A 14,269-nucleotide genomic window follows, 5' to 3' on the forward strand; every position below is an offset into this window, starting at 1 on the left:
ATTCACTCGAGTTCTCCTTGTTTTTGTTATCGTAAAATGCAGGCAACAATGTTGCGGCTACTGACTGTCCGACACATGCACGTCTCACTGTCTGTCATCTTATTTTTCTTTGTCCCCTTCGTGCTGTTTACTGTCTAGAATACCTGCGTAAGAGGATACGCCAGAGTCTCGTTTACTTATGGTTCTCGCACATTTCTATACCCTCTTCCCAACCGACTCAAATGCCTGGACCGTCTGACTAAGTCGCTGGAATTTGAGTTACAATTCGATTTGTTCGTTAGTTTTTTTGCTATTCGTGTATCACGAAATTTCTTGTCAATATTATCAAACATGTGAAAAGTTAAATACATAGATAAGTTGTAAATAAAATTAACATATATTAGAATATAACAATGCACGTATTACGCGTGCACTATTTCTTTCCTAATCCGTGATAGATTTCAATATTTAAATTTATATTTTATATTACAAAATTATATACATTTCTCTAATAGTGTAGTGGAGTACCTTAAAAATGGTATAATAAGAGAGAAAAGAATTCGAAAAATTAATTAAAAAATTAAAAATTAAAACAAAAATAAAAGTAACAAAAAAATAAAAGAAATATAAAGTTAAAAATATGAAAAAATAAACGAATTATTAATTATTAATAAAATAGACAATTTTAATATTATTTCAGCCATATTATAAGATTCCAGTTGCATTGTAGATTATTTTATTAATTATATTCAATATTAAACACGATTTGTGTGTCACACAATTTTTGAGAATGTTATCTTTGTATCAATACATAATATAGAAATTAGAAAAAGAAAGGGAGATAATTCGGCAAGAAAAAAATATTGCAACAAGAATATTGCGCTTATAGATGTGCGCGATATATCCGTGTGTGACAAAAGCCCGCGATATTAGAAAATAAAAAAGAACTTTTCGATTATAGCGGTTATTCGATATTTGTCAATGATTCAAAGATTCGAAAAGCAGACTACCGGAAATTTTCTTTTACTTGTAAGGAGCGGCGCATGCTGCATCCTCGGTCAACGTGAGACGATGCGACGCAAGGATTTCAGGATCGGAAAACGGGCCCCGCATTTGGGACCTGTCGGCCCCCAGAACCGGTTCTGTCTAGAACATGTGACACGCGTTTTGCCTTTTCGGGATATCCAATCGACGACGATTTTTAAATACGGTAAAAACGGTCTGAATCTTATTAAAATCGCGCAGTCGCATTATTTCAGGAGAAAACGCAAAATAAATGTCCCGTGATGGGGATATATTTAGACCCATTTAAACTTCACGCTCTGCTATTAATTAGTTATTTTACACAGAATATAATACGGAAACAAAATATCAGATCAATATATCATTGCAATACATTTTCGTTTTATTTATTCGGTCATGCTTTTGTACACGCAGCTAAGTTAAATTATTTGAATTATGAATTGTCCTTATTTTTGTTATCGATTTCTGATTATTCTCAATATATCCAATATTAAAAGTTCGTTCTATTCAAAATTCCATCTGTATTATATAACAAAAAATAATTATGTTAAAACCAATCTTTGTTAACATTTTTGTGTTAAAGTTTTAACATATTCAAATGTTAATTTAACCGTTAGAGGACGAATAGGTCTATTTTTTAAATCTTATTAAGTAAGATTATAATTTACTGTACTCTTTACCTCAAAACATGATACTTTTAGAGCTATAATTCCATTCCACTACAGTAATGTTAATATTAAAAAATGAAAACAAATTCTACTAAAGATTGTTATAGGGCTTAATTTAAATTTAATATTAGAAATTCGAAATTCAAAATGATAAATCCAATATGGTAGCTTGACAATTAAAAAAATAAATTTTCATAAAACTAACAAGGAAAGGAATCCAAGTATTCTCTAATTTTGATAAGCTTATAATATGTTGTTTTGTAGACGAAAATGAGGGACACGTATTTTTTATATATGATCTATAGTACTTTTAAGAATAAAATATCTCTGTAAAAAAATCTGTTTTCTTTCGAAATGAATATCATCAAAATTACGAGATAGAAAAAAGTTTGAAATAAAAGTTGAATAATTTCAAAAATATTTTATAATAATTAAAATTTTTTTAATTATAATTATTATGTACTCTTGAAATCTTTATTTCAAATATTTTTTTCTAAAATATGTTTTATAGTTTCACTTCGAAAGAAAAAACTACTTTTTTTAAGGGGTGTTTTCACTTAAAGTAAAATAAGGCACGTATAAAAAAAATGTATATTATTTTCATTTACAAAATCACAATTATTATATTACAAACTCATCAATATCGAAGGAAGATACTTGGGTCTTTTTCTTAAATAAGACATGTATATTACAATACATTAGCAATGAAATACGAATAAGACTATTATAGTATAAAGATGAGGCGAAAGTTTTTATTTACGCAGTCACTACTAAAATCTAATAATTTTAGTATTAGAAGTTTGGCAAAACAAGTATTAATGATAAGAGTACAAGGACAGTCTGTATTAAATATCGTAAAGTAGTTTCACACACGACTAACAATATATTAGAATGACTGCAATATTCACACCAAAAGAAAGGATTTGTCACACTAATTTAAATGAACGTGGGCACTTATATAAACTGGAATGAATTTTTTATTCAAATTATTTAGAGTGACTATATAGCACGGCTTCGCGCAATATCCATAAATCTTATTTCACTCTGATTTAAACCGAGGAGCGTTTCGCATAGATCTCAATATATAGCATGTCTTCTCATAAGAGAGATTCAACGTTCACCTGTATAAAGATGATTAGATCAATTTTGTGCACTCTCTTGTCACGTTATGGCAACAACCTTCTCTTTTTAGGATAGTTACTATAATCGATCTATATCTATCTTTGTTAAACTTTGCAAGTTCAAAAACGTTAAACATAACAATAATAATATTAATGACATCTGTTAAATCATTAATTTCAAAGCATACATGTGCTGGTTTATATATCATCCTTCTAGGAAATTCACTCAAAACGGTGTGCAACTATTAATTAGAATGATGAATTAGTCCAAGTGCAAACTTAATTTTTCGTAACATTTACATTTCACTCGTTTTGAGTAGTATCTTTTCGAGTTTTAAGCTCACTTTAGACGATCTATAACATACGATCAAATTCGAGACAGAAATCTAAAATTTATAATATTGCATATCGCGTGTAACGTAGAAAACATTTGAAAAAGTAAAATACACACATATAGAAAATATACATCAATGATATATATATTTTTTATATATGTATATTTTATGTTTATATGCAAAAAATTAATACGAAAAATGTAATACAATTTGTAAACAATTGGTATTAATTTTTTACACAATAATTATATTACTTTCTAATATATTCTAATATATTCATCTTATATTAAATTATCACAAAAATTTGGACGCATTGTTCGGGGCACGTAAATGTGTTAAATCTTACAAATATTTTCCAAATATGTACTTGATGTTCATTTCAACGACATTCGGCCCAATTACTCTACTTGCGGCAGTTAAGAAGTGCATTATTTGCAAGTAGACGCAGAAAGAGGCTTCGAACAACGGCGGAAGAACAACTCGTCTTCATATCTCAGTAAACACGGCGGAAGCTGTAAACGTTCACGCCTCAATCCGACCCTCTTAATTTCTGCTCGGCTGCCTTGGGCTTGATCAGAATTTCACCTTCGCAAAGCGAGTGGAGATGCGCGACGCGAGAGAGATGCATCGACGACAACAGAAATCGACGCCTCCGCGAATCCCTGATAATCCAGAGGGCGGATTCGCACCGTTCAAGGTGAAGATTACTCAAGCGTGATTACCCAAGTTCAACGTCGAAACTCCGGCTGAGGTCGACGGCCGCGACACTCGCGAGGTCAACAGACAGATGGCTCAAGGTCAACGACCGAGTTAGCCGGGGTCAACGACCGTGTCGTTCAAAATGCTGGTGTCTGAATAGTCAAAGGTCAAGTTACGAGGAGGAGGGTGAGCAAAGAATCGAGCTTTTAAGGAGTAAGGAGATGTCAGAGCTCGCAACAAACAATTGGAAACTATTTTGGGGGATTCGAAATATCGTTCTTTCATATCTTCGCAAAATTCCTGCAACTCAAAAAAAGCTTCATTGTGACCTGGATTTACATATCTTCAAATCGCTAGACTGAACGACGTTCTCACTAATATAGTTGCGCAAGTAAATTATGATTACAGCCTGTGTGTTCCTTACACTCTTATTAGTTGCTCGGGAAAAGTCCAATCTAAAGCACGAATAAAATAACGTCGTTTGTTCATTAGAAATAAAAATCATTTGATTTTCCTGTCGTAAAGAGAAAAATGCAATCGCCTAGAATAAAATTGTTAAAACTGAATTCATCTTCGAGAACGGCTTTCTTTTCCCACGAGCTGTATAAACATTATTCTTTGCGTCCGCAGAGATCAGGACCAAGATGGACAGTTCGTAATCCGGGGCCCAGAGGGTGACACGGAATGATACCAACCCGGGTAACCCATACTCCGTCAAAATTCCTACTTATTCGCTACTTTCGGAAATATCGGTCGCCTCAAGATGGTAGTCGTTCCGCAACATCAAGGTGAGATGCCGACATTGCGGTTTAACGTGACGACGGCGACAGCGAGAGGGACGGAAAAGCGGGATGAAATTCGACGCGAGGAAACGCGAGCAGGCAACGAGGTTGAAGCCGAGCGAGCAAAACCGGTCGATGGAACGTTGCGGGTGCTCAAAGACAAGCAAACGCTTAGAAATTCAATATCGACTCGATATTCACCGCGATCGACGGTGGTGTCGTGTTAGAAAGATCAGTGAAGAAGGAGAACAAGACGACGACAACGATGGTGTAATCATGGAACGTAGAAACGTAAGAGCTCGGATATCCGCCTCGGGTTTAGTAGTAAACGCGAACATCCGATTCTCATATCGGGTCGACGTTGATAACAAGTTCCTCAGTTCCTAGTGGATAGCGTACGAAATCAAACAGTCACGTTTATACACTTTAAACGCATTAATATCTTTTAGCGTTAATATTTTGAACATGCTAAAGATGCGATAAGATTAGTCGAGCAAGCTTGCGTAAATGATTATTGCAAGAGTTACGCGCAAACGACAAGAGAGAGATGGATCGAGGAAGACAAGAAGCTTGTGTAAGAAGACAAAAATATGAAGATAAAAGACACCGGCGCGGACTGCTTACCTATCTGAAGAAGAAGAAAGAGGGCGAGAAAGAGGCAACCGTGTGTACACGCATGAGTGATCGTCGAAGGCAAGATCTCGCGACCTCGGAAGCCGTACGAGCGAACGAACGAAAGGATACGAAGATGGATCGAAACATGGAGGGTAGCGTCGAAGGAGCGTGTGTTAAGACGAGCCAAACGGAAAGACGGGACACACGAGGAAGAGGATGGAAGGAGAGCAACACGCGCCTCGAAGAGGTAGTACCGGAAGGACGGGGAAGAGCGATGGGGACGACTAGAGCGTGCAAAGACACGCTGGGACCAAGAGGAGGATGAGAGAAGAAGGAGAAGAGGGAAGAGGAGGAAATAATAACGACCCCGACGACGTCGCAGTGCCGCAGAAAGGTTGACGACCCGACGCGGCAGGCGACGCCCTCCTTCCCCTCCTGCGCCGACACCCTCTGCAATCGTCGGCACAACCCCTTCCGCAGCGGCAACTACCACCTCTCTGGGACCACCGCTATCGGCCAACCGCCTAAACCACCCGACCACCCTCCCTGCACTCGCGTCTCCCTCCACCTGGTCTACTGAAGCGCATGCATAGCGTACGTACGCCAGCAGCAGGGCCACCCTCATCCCTCTCCCACACCGCGCTCTCTCTCTCTCTTTCTCTCTCTCTCACATACACACACCCTCGCACCCTTCATCTCTCGTGTCCCGGCCGTCGCCACTACCATCACTACCGCCACCGCCGGTGCGGCGGCGTTACCCTGCGACCGTCTGGCCAGGGTCGGGGTCATTGAACGTCTATAAAGATTTTGACTTCGCGCCACCGCCGCCGCCGCCACCGCCGCCACCGCTGCGGATGCAGGAAGAGAGTTACGCCCTTTTGTACGGAGTGTAACATAATTTGTCAGTCGGCCGGTAGAGGAGATACGCTGGGATCCGCAGATATTAATAGATATTAATACCGTGAAACGGGAACCAATGTCAGTCTATTTTCGCAGGTAAAGGGATCCGCATCCGCGCGCGTAATGTGTGTTCAGAATTACACACGTCTGTCCTGGATCCGAGATATTGATATACAATAGGAATATTACTCCGATTTAAATCATCTTATTCAAAAGTTGATCAAAGAGTGACGTACGACGATTATTTTGAGAATGGAGTAACACTTGCAAGGCGAAAATGGAAAGATGACCTATCACCTATTTAAAGATATCATTATGATATCCTCGTTGAAACTACCATTTTAAAGTTGAAACATTATTTTAGATCGAGAGATAAGTGGCTCGTACAGGATTTACAAAGAGTTCACGTATGCCACGATATAATTTTGACCGAGGAAGGATACTCTTTGGGAACCTAACTGAATATTTTATGACGGAACACGCCCTCTTTTATACGAGACATAACGTAATTTGACAATAACAATAAAGGCTATAGATGTTAAATGCAATCTGTGCTATCAGTGACATCTTCGATCGATTGTCACTGAGATTCTTTTATCACTCATTAATTATTGAATTTTGCGACTACTAAAAAGTAAAAGAAAAATTTCTTTTATCTAAAGTACTCGTTCGTTCAAAAATAACAAGTCAAAAGGAGAATATTGATCAAGAAAATTCTGTATAACAGGATATCTCATTTTAATCACTTTTTCACGACACATTTGGCCACATTTTGTGGCCAATTTGCAGAATTGGTTAATTACTGAACGACTATAAGCGCCGCGACACTCTCACTAAGGGGATATATAATATTTTGACTAAAAGTTGATCAAAAAGTCCGTAGGATAGTAAGTATGTGCCATGTATAATAAATGAAATAAAACAATCGAGTCGATTGAACAATAAGTAATAAAAGTCTGACAAAATGGTCCATTTGTCAAGACATCAACAATTTGTAGAACGGATAATCCTCTCTTTTATCTCGCTCCGTGATTCTACAAATTGCATAAAACAAAGAAAGAAATAGGAAAAAGACTGTTTTGAGATGGATCGGAGGATAGACGTCTCCCGGTGGAAGACAAAGGAATTAGGGAAGGCGACGGAAAAGGTTTAAGTCAAGTCCGGAGAAAATTTTCACCACGTCCTCGAAGGGAGAAAGAGAAAAAGAAAGAGAGAGAGAGAGAGAGAGAGAGAGAGAGAGAGAGAGAGAGAGAGAGAGAGAAGGGGTTGAGAGCAAGGGTGGAGATGCGGATTGGCGGCGTGTCTTGCCAACGCCAGGGTCAGAGGTCGTTGAACGTCGGTAAAGATTTCGACTCCCGGCGATGCTGTGTCCCGCGGTAAATAGGCGTGTATGGTTCCCATCCTCGCTCCTTGAGGCAATGTGTATGTGTACACCAGGCTTGGCGGCGGCGAGAAGGAGAATGGGAGAGAAAAGGGGAGGGTGAAGAAAGGTCAGAGATACGAGACACCCTCTTCTCTACGAGGCACACCCTTGTTCGCGTAATCCGTGCACGCTATAACGTGGATGCCATTACGAGGGCGACGGGGTGAGAGTCAGCTAAGCCACGAAAAGAAAACCTGGGGATCGTGTAGTCCAAACGATGAAACTCATTGGCTCCATCGAATTTGAATTGAAGAATTTCAAGGTCTTTAGGGCATCGCTTCGTTATAGCGATGATATTTTTACAGTTACAATATCGACACTCGAGAAATAACAGCAGTATAATCATAAAATATTTCTGTGAAGTGAATAAAATTTGACGTGGCAAATTACGAGGTAGTTATGTACTTACTTTGCTGAAATATCCGACGGTATGACAGCCTTCAGAATCGCCAATTGTCATGACGTAGAAAAGAAATGGCTCGACATCGTAGTATAATGTTTTATGATCCAAGAAGAATTTGGCCAGCAAGCAGAGATTCTGACAATACTGCTTGTATCGCTTACCATCCACTTCCCACACGCCTATCTTGTCCTTTCTAAAACAATAAATCAGGTACAAGATAATTTGAAGATTGTCACTCCATACTATTCAATTGCAGACGTTACATAACTTTAATAAAAAAAAATCCAAAATACATATATGATGAAAAGTATTAAAGAGAGAAATTTAATTACTTATTGTTATAATCTCCTTTAATCTAGATTCATCAATACTTTGCAGATATATTTGTCAAACTATTACTTTATTTCATCTTTAAATATATTTCATAATATAAAATGTATTATATGAGTGTAAATAATAGAAAATGTGTGCTTACCTGTATACTTCATGTCCTGGTGGATGCTTCCACAGACACTTCTCTCGATGTCTCCTCAAAACTTGACGGCTTTTCGCGTACCTCAGACAATATTCACAAAGATAAAGCTTAGGAGCACGACTGTATTCTTCGGGATATGGGCTTTGATACCAAACTTTCATTTCCCATTTTCCCATTTCGACGAATCTGGTACCACCGTTTTTACCTTCTCCACAGTCAAATTCTTGTAACTCCTTTTCCTTAAAAATAAGCATTGATATATATAGAAAAAGAGTACAATTAAAAATATCAAAATAAAAATAAGGAATGAACGTAAGTAACGTTCAATAAATTTAAAAAACAAACGAGGGTAAAAATAGACTATGAACCAAACTAGATTTCTGTTCTAATAATTATATTATGGTCTAAAACTGTATTCTTGAAAAATATCGTATGTGAAAACATACGAAAATAATGCAGGATACTACGTTATGTACATTAAAGATTTCCTCAGCATATATGCAATTTTGTCAAGAATAAGATCCCTAATCGGATAAAATTGATTTTGCAGATGTTTTAACTTGTAATAAGATTATCCTCACGATAGTCGAGTCCAAATAAAAATAAAAATAAATACATGCAATGAAAGATACGATCAAAAATCACATGTATATGGATTATAAAAAACATCAACCGATATGCGTGCGTTTTTTACTACTTGTATATCTTGTATTTCTTTTCATTTTTATTTGTAAATTATTGACTCGACATCGTATATATGTATCGTGACGAGGATGACTTTACTATAAGTCGAATCGATTGCAAAATAAATTTGATAACAATCAGATTATAATAATTAGCATGGAAATTTACTCAATAGTTTGACTCGTTGTCAATAGCTCACTTTCAATCTCGTTATTTTTATAAATATCAATTTAAATTCTAAATAGCAATTATTCATGCAACGCACGCACGCACGCGTGTATCTCGATAAGGAGAAATTAAAAAAAAAGTAAGACAAAAATTTTATAGTTTTAAAAAGAAAAGTAGATAAAGAACCTTGTTTGATCTTGAGAAGATGTCCTTAAGGACAAATCAAGATCACATAAAATTTTTAATGAAAATTCCAATTTTTATTCCATATTTTTAGAGTTTATTTCAAGAACATTCCAAAATGTTACAATACAATAGTATTTTTTCGTTAAGTAAATTTCGAGTTATGATGTTTGAAAATTATATAACTGCATTTACATTATCCAACTGACAAGAGAATTGATAAGAAAATTCAAATGTTTGAAATGAGCTGAGGGCAAAATTTTTTTCCTGTTCGATCAAGCAGAATTTTGGCAGAGATTATTTTTCGTGGATTAAAAATAATCTAAAGAGTATAGTAAAAAGAATTGGAAAACATTTTTTTGTCAAGAATAAATAAAACGTTAATATCTGTATATACAGGGTAGATAATATTAATCAATATACGCTAATATCGCAAAAAGATATAGAACAAGATTACATCAAATTTTTTAAACCGAATCCCCATTTTTTATTTCATATTCTTGTAGCTTATTTTGAGAACTTTCTAAAATGCTACAAAGTATTTTTTTGTTAAATAAATTTTGAGTTATGAGGTTAGAAAGTTACAGTACTGTCAGCGTTTACAATATTTTACTTTATCCAAGGTGTTCGGCTGACGGCTAAACATCTTTTGAATGTTATTTAGGGTCATGACCTTGATAGTATTGATCTTGACAATGATCAATTGATTTTTGCTCCTAGCTCATTTCAAATATTTGAATTCTCTTATATTAAACTTGCTACATTATCAACGTTTTTAAAGCACATTTTCCACACAATATCGACACCTAAAGGATTTTTTTCTCTTATTAATATGTGTGTCTCTTGCTTTTCTGCACCGTTTGAAACCTTTTATACATATCATTTAAATTAGGATCCTTAGTATGATAATTTTCTTTGCCCTTTATATGATATGTCATTCATGTGTCATTCGCGTGTTAATTTTCATCATTTTAACAAATATACAAAATTATTCAGTCACTCTATTTTATACTTTTATTTTCTTTAGAAAATATTTATAGTTGTATATTTAAAAAAAAATTATATAATATATGAATGTTATAACTACTATTATTAATTACTTGATGATCTCAGTTTTTCGAAGAAATGTGCAGAGCACAAATAATCCAATTGTGTGTACTAAAGGATAACTAAAAATAATATATAGTTATTTTTTAATTATTCCCACTAAAAACTAGATAAACTATCCATTATATTGTAGATTAAAAAGGTGTTACAATTATAACAACTATTGTACAATTATAATATAATATAATTATTAATTAGTATGTTAAATGTAAAAAGTCGCTTTATTAATAATGAAAACATGAAATTCATCACGTTTTAAATTTATTTTATTTCTCAAATATACTACTCATACTTTTTTTAGTCCTTGAATCAGTTTTTCCAGCTCGAATAATTACAAAATGCAATAACTATTTATTTTTTAGTCATTATCAATTTACCTAATTGTTTAATCCTTTAAAGCATACATTTTTCTTTACGTAGAATTCAGTTGAAATTTGTTACTCGGGAGTTTTTCGTGGTCACTGATTACGAATCTGGCCTCAGATTTTCAAAATTCAAAATGGCGGATCCAAGATGGCGGATAGAAAATTAAAAATTAGTTTTGGACTGTAAAATGGGGTCAAGTAATTTTAATTTTAATTTTTTAATTTTGATTTCAAATCCGCAATTAGCGACCCAAAAAACCTACTTGACCCCATTTTACAGTCCCAGAACTAATTTTTTAATTTTTTGTCTGCCATCTTGGATCCACCATTTTGAATTTCAAAAATATAAGGTCAGATTCAGTAATCAGCGACCTCGAAAACCCCTGAGTATTACTCCCGAGTACCCCCGAGCAACAAGTTTCATTGGAATCAAGCAATTTTTCAACTTTTTTGTCCACCATTTTATTGGATCCGTCATTTTGAATTTTTTAATTTTGACTTCAGATTCGTAATCAGCGACCTAAAAAACCTCTCTCAGACTTCATTTTCAGCTAATTAGCTATTGTTGATCACAATCAAAATATATATATATATATTTTGATTAATATTGTTAAAAAAGGAAGAATTTTTCCAGTTTGTTTATTCATAAAATACATTTCGTTAACAATAGAAATGTTTCCTCGATTTTTTTTATAACAATTGATATTCTAAACACTAATAATGTTTAATGAAATTCTTTTCATTGTAGTAATATGTTACAAACTGTATGAAAAACATAAAAAACTGAAGTTAAAAAGGTGTCACATATATGGGACACTGTGCCACAAAGGGTTAAATGAAACATATAAGGTCTTATATAATGTAGAAAAGCAAGATGTACATGTTTAAAAAAAGAAAAATCTTCTAGGTCAATTTTTGTAAAAAATTGTTTTTAAAATCAATGTTGATAGTGTAAAAAGTATAATATAAGGATACTCGAATGTTTAACAAGTCGACACGGGTACTCATTGCTCATGGAGTTGAAATTTGACAGAGATTATTTTTTTATAGATTGAATCATTCTAGAGAGTGCTGCAGAAAGGATTTAAAAGTCGAAAAATAAGGATCACCCTAATACGTATATATGTATATATACAGTATGGCCCACGTGAAATATTACAAGCTATTATCTTTGAAAGTATGTATCAAATAAAAATATATATTCAAACAATAGTTTCATGATTTCGAAGACATAAGATGGAATCAATGGGTGATTTTGTCAAGGTTGGGGCAAGGTCACTTTGAAATTTTTAAATGAAACCCATTTTTCATTACATATTATTCTTGTAGCACACTCATAAACTTATAAGATAGATAGAGTGTTCATAAGAGAGAAGCTGAAAACAACATTAAAGAACAGCTCTACTCTAGACATATAGTTGTTTCTCTCTTTCATAATGAGCGATGGAGGATCGATCAACTTGAACGTAAAGTTACAACTCTCGAATGTCTATTTTCGTTGCTCTTGTCCACTTCCCGGCCTGCCGCGGCAACTAATCAATTTACTACTAAAAAAGAAGAGAACTACTCCGCGACTATTTTTTTCTCTCACTTTCAAATCTTCAGCTTCTCTTGTACGAATACTCTGCTATCTTATAAGCTTGAGAGCACACCTTTCCAAAACACTGTAATAGTTATATCTCACACTTTTTCTTCCAATCGAAGTAGTAGTAATTATTTAATTCTCTTTCAAAACATTATTATATCACAAAATTGCGTTATCTTATTCAATTCAAGTGTTACCACAAAAAATTAAAGTAACAATATATAATAAAATAAAAAAAAATTAATTTAAATAGCAAAATTTTTTATGTAAAATACTTGACGCTACTAGATCGAATAAGGAAAACACACAATAAAACAATTTAAAAATAATGAATTTTATCTAAATGTTAAATCGAATAAAAATAAAGTTTAATGTTTTTTTTTCTTTTTCATAATATAATATTGTATTACATTTCGAAATATAAATTTGTATTATATTTCGAGATCTAGTAATGCGCGTGCCAAGTGATGAATGAGAACTTCATTATATCATTTTGGAAAGGTCTCCATGTCAGCTGCAAGATCTGTTATCAAAAATAGAGCATTCCCTTTAAGAAATTGATCTTTACCTTAGAACATTTCTCCAAGGTAAAGATCAAACCAATGACACTATTATGTCTTATGTCCAAATTATACAACTTTTATCCTAAATATTTTTCTCTAAAATTGAAAACAAAGAAAATTTGGAAGAATGATACTTCAAAATGCAACACCCTGCGTGTGCGTGTATATACGTAACCTTGACAACGCTACTCAAGGTTATACTCACTCTCTCATGAAATGTGCTACTCAAAACCCTGCAACTTTTGTTTAAAACATTTTTTTAAGAAATATGCGTATTTTTTTTAAGAAAAATGCATATTTTTCAAAAAGTTAGCCTACTTAGTTAGAACCTACGGCTCTTTTTACAGGGATTATTTTTTAGTGTCCAGGAATAAACATGCAAAATCCGTGAAATACATTTCTAAGTCTGCCTTTGTTATAAACTAAATACTTACGATTTTTTCACTGGCTATTGCCTGAGCTTCCATAAACAGTTTTAAGTCATAATCAGGTGTGAGATTGTTAAGTCTAGGCTGTTTGTCTTTTTCGTTCCCCTGCAATTCACCGCCGCTGTCACTATCATTACCATCACCAGTATTACCCTTCCATTTGTTTCTCATGTCTCGTACTTTAAGTTGATAATTGCGTTGCTCAGTAGTTTGATGAACACCTTTGGGTTTCTTGGCTAGATTCATTATTGCCTTCTTACGTTCTTCTTCTCGTTTCTTTCTTTCTTTACAAAACTCTCTGCAAAAGTCAATATCATTTTATATGATTGTCATTAAATGCATATATTTTTAATTTAATTTAACATATCAATAAATCTCAAACTGAAATCTGAAATGTAACTTACACACAAGCCTGAATCGTGGTATTATGATACAGTGGACACGCTTCCAGAGTAAAGTGCGAATCGAGTTTTCCAGAGAGGTGACCTCGTGAATTGCAGGATGTAGCCAGCGGACATTCACGTTCCTCTTGTTGCGATGCACATACTTGATTACAAGATGCTTGATTTGTTCTACTACCTGTGATATTGGAGGTACTGCTATTTTGTGTTGATCTACCAGAGGATTGTCTGGCAGCAGCAGACGGTCCAACGCGTTTGACAGGCGATTTGCTCGTGCTTCTCTTGCTTTCAGCTACTTTCAATGATTGCAAATTTCATGAGAATTAGCGCAATTTAAAAATATGCTCATATGCTATCATATC

General features: G+C 34.4%; 1 protein-coding gene across 8 annotated transcripts in view; it reads right to left on the reverse strand.

The window, feature by feature from the left end:
* chm (lysine acetyltransferase chameau) overlaps window positions 1-14,269 on the reverse strand; it is a 63,106-nt gene that overhangs the window by 44,542 nt on the left and 4,295 nt on the right. For 6 of the 8 annotated variants that reach the window (XR_015547319.1, XR_015547318.1, XM_011057132.2 and 3 more), the window contains exons 6-9: window positions 13,911-14,202; window positions 13,513-13,804; window positions 8,424-8,662; window positions 7,955-8,141 (exon numbers count right to left, since the gene is read on the reverse strand). Coding sequence is in view for 6 of the 8 variants with exons in the window: in XM_011057132.2 (XP_011055434.2) it covers window positions 7,955-8,141; window positions 8,424-8,662; window positions 13,513-13,804; window positions 13,911-14,202 (1,010 nt within the window). In the remaining 2 variants the exon portion in view is untranslated. Of the gene's footprint in view, window positions 1-2,408; window positions 2,792-7,954; window positions 8,142-8,423; window positions 8,663-13,512; window positions 13,805-13,910; window positions 14,203-14,269 lie in introns of those variants that run through there. The other 2 variants (XM_011057144.2, XM_011057140.2) reach the window with 2 other exon arrangements.

This window comes from Acromyrmex echinatior, chromosome 14 (genome assembly GCF_024713525.1).
Source record: "Acromyrmex echinatior isolate Ae372 chromosome 14, ASM2471352v2, whole genome shotgun sequence".
Lineage (NCBI taxonomy): Eukaryota > Metazoa > Arthropoda > Insecta > Hymenoptera > Formicidae > Acromyrmex > Acromyrmex echinatior.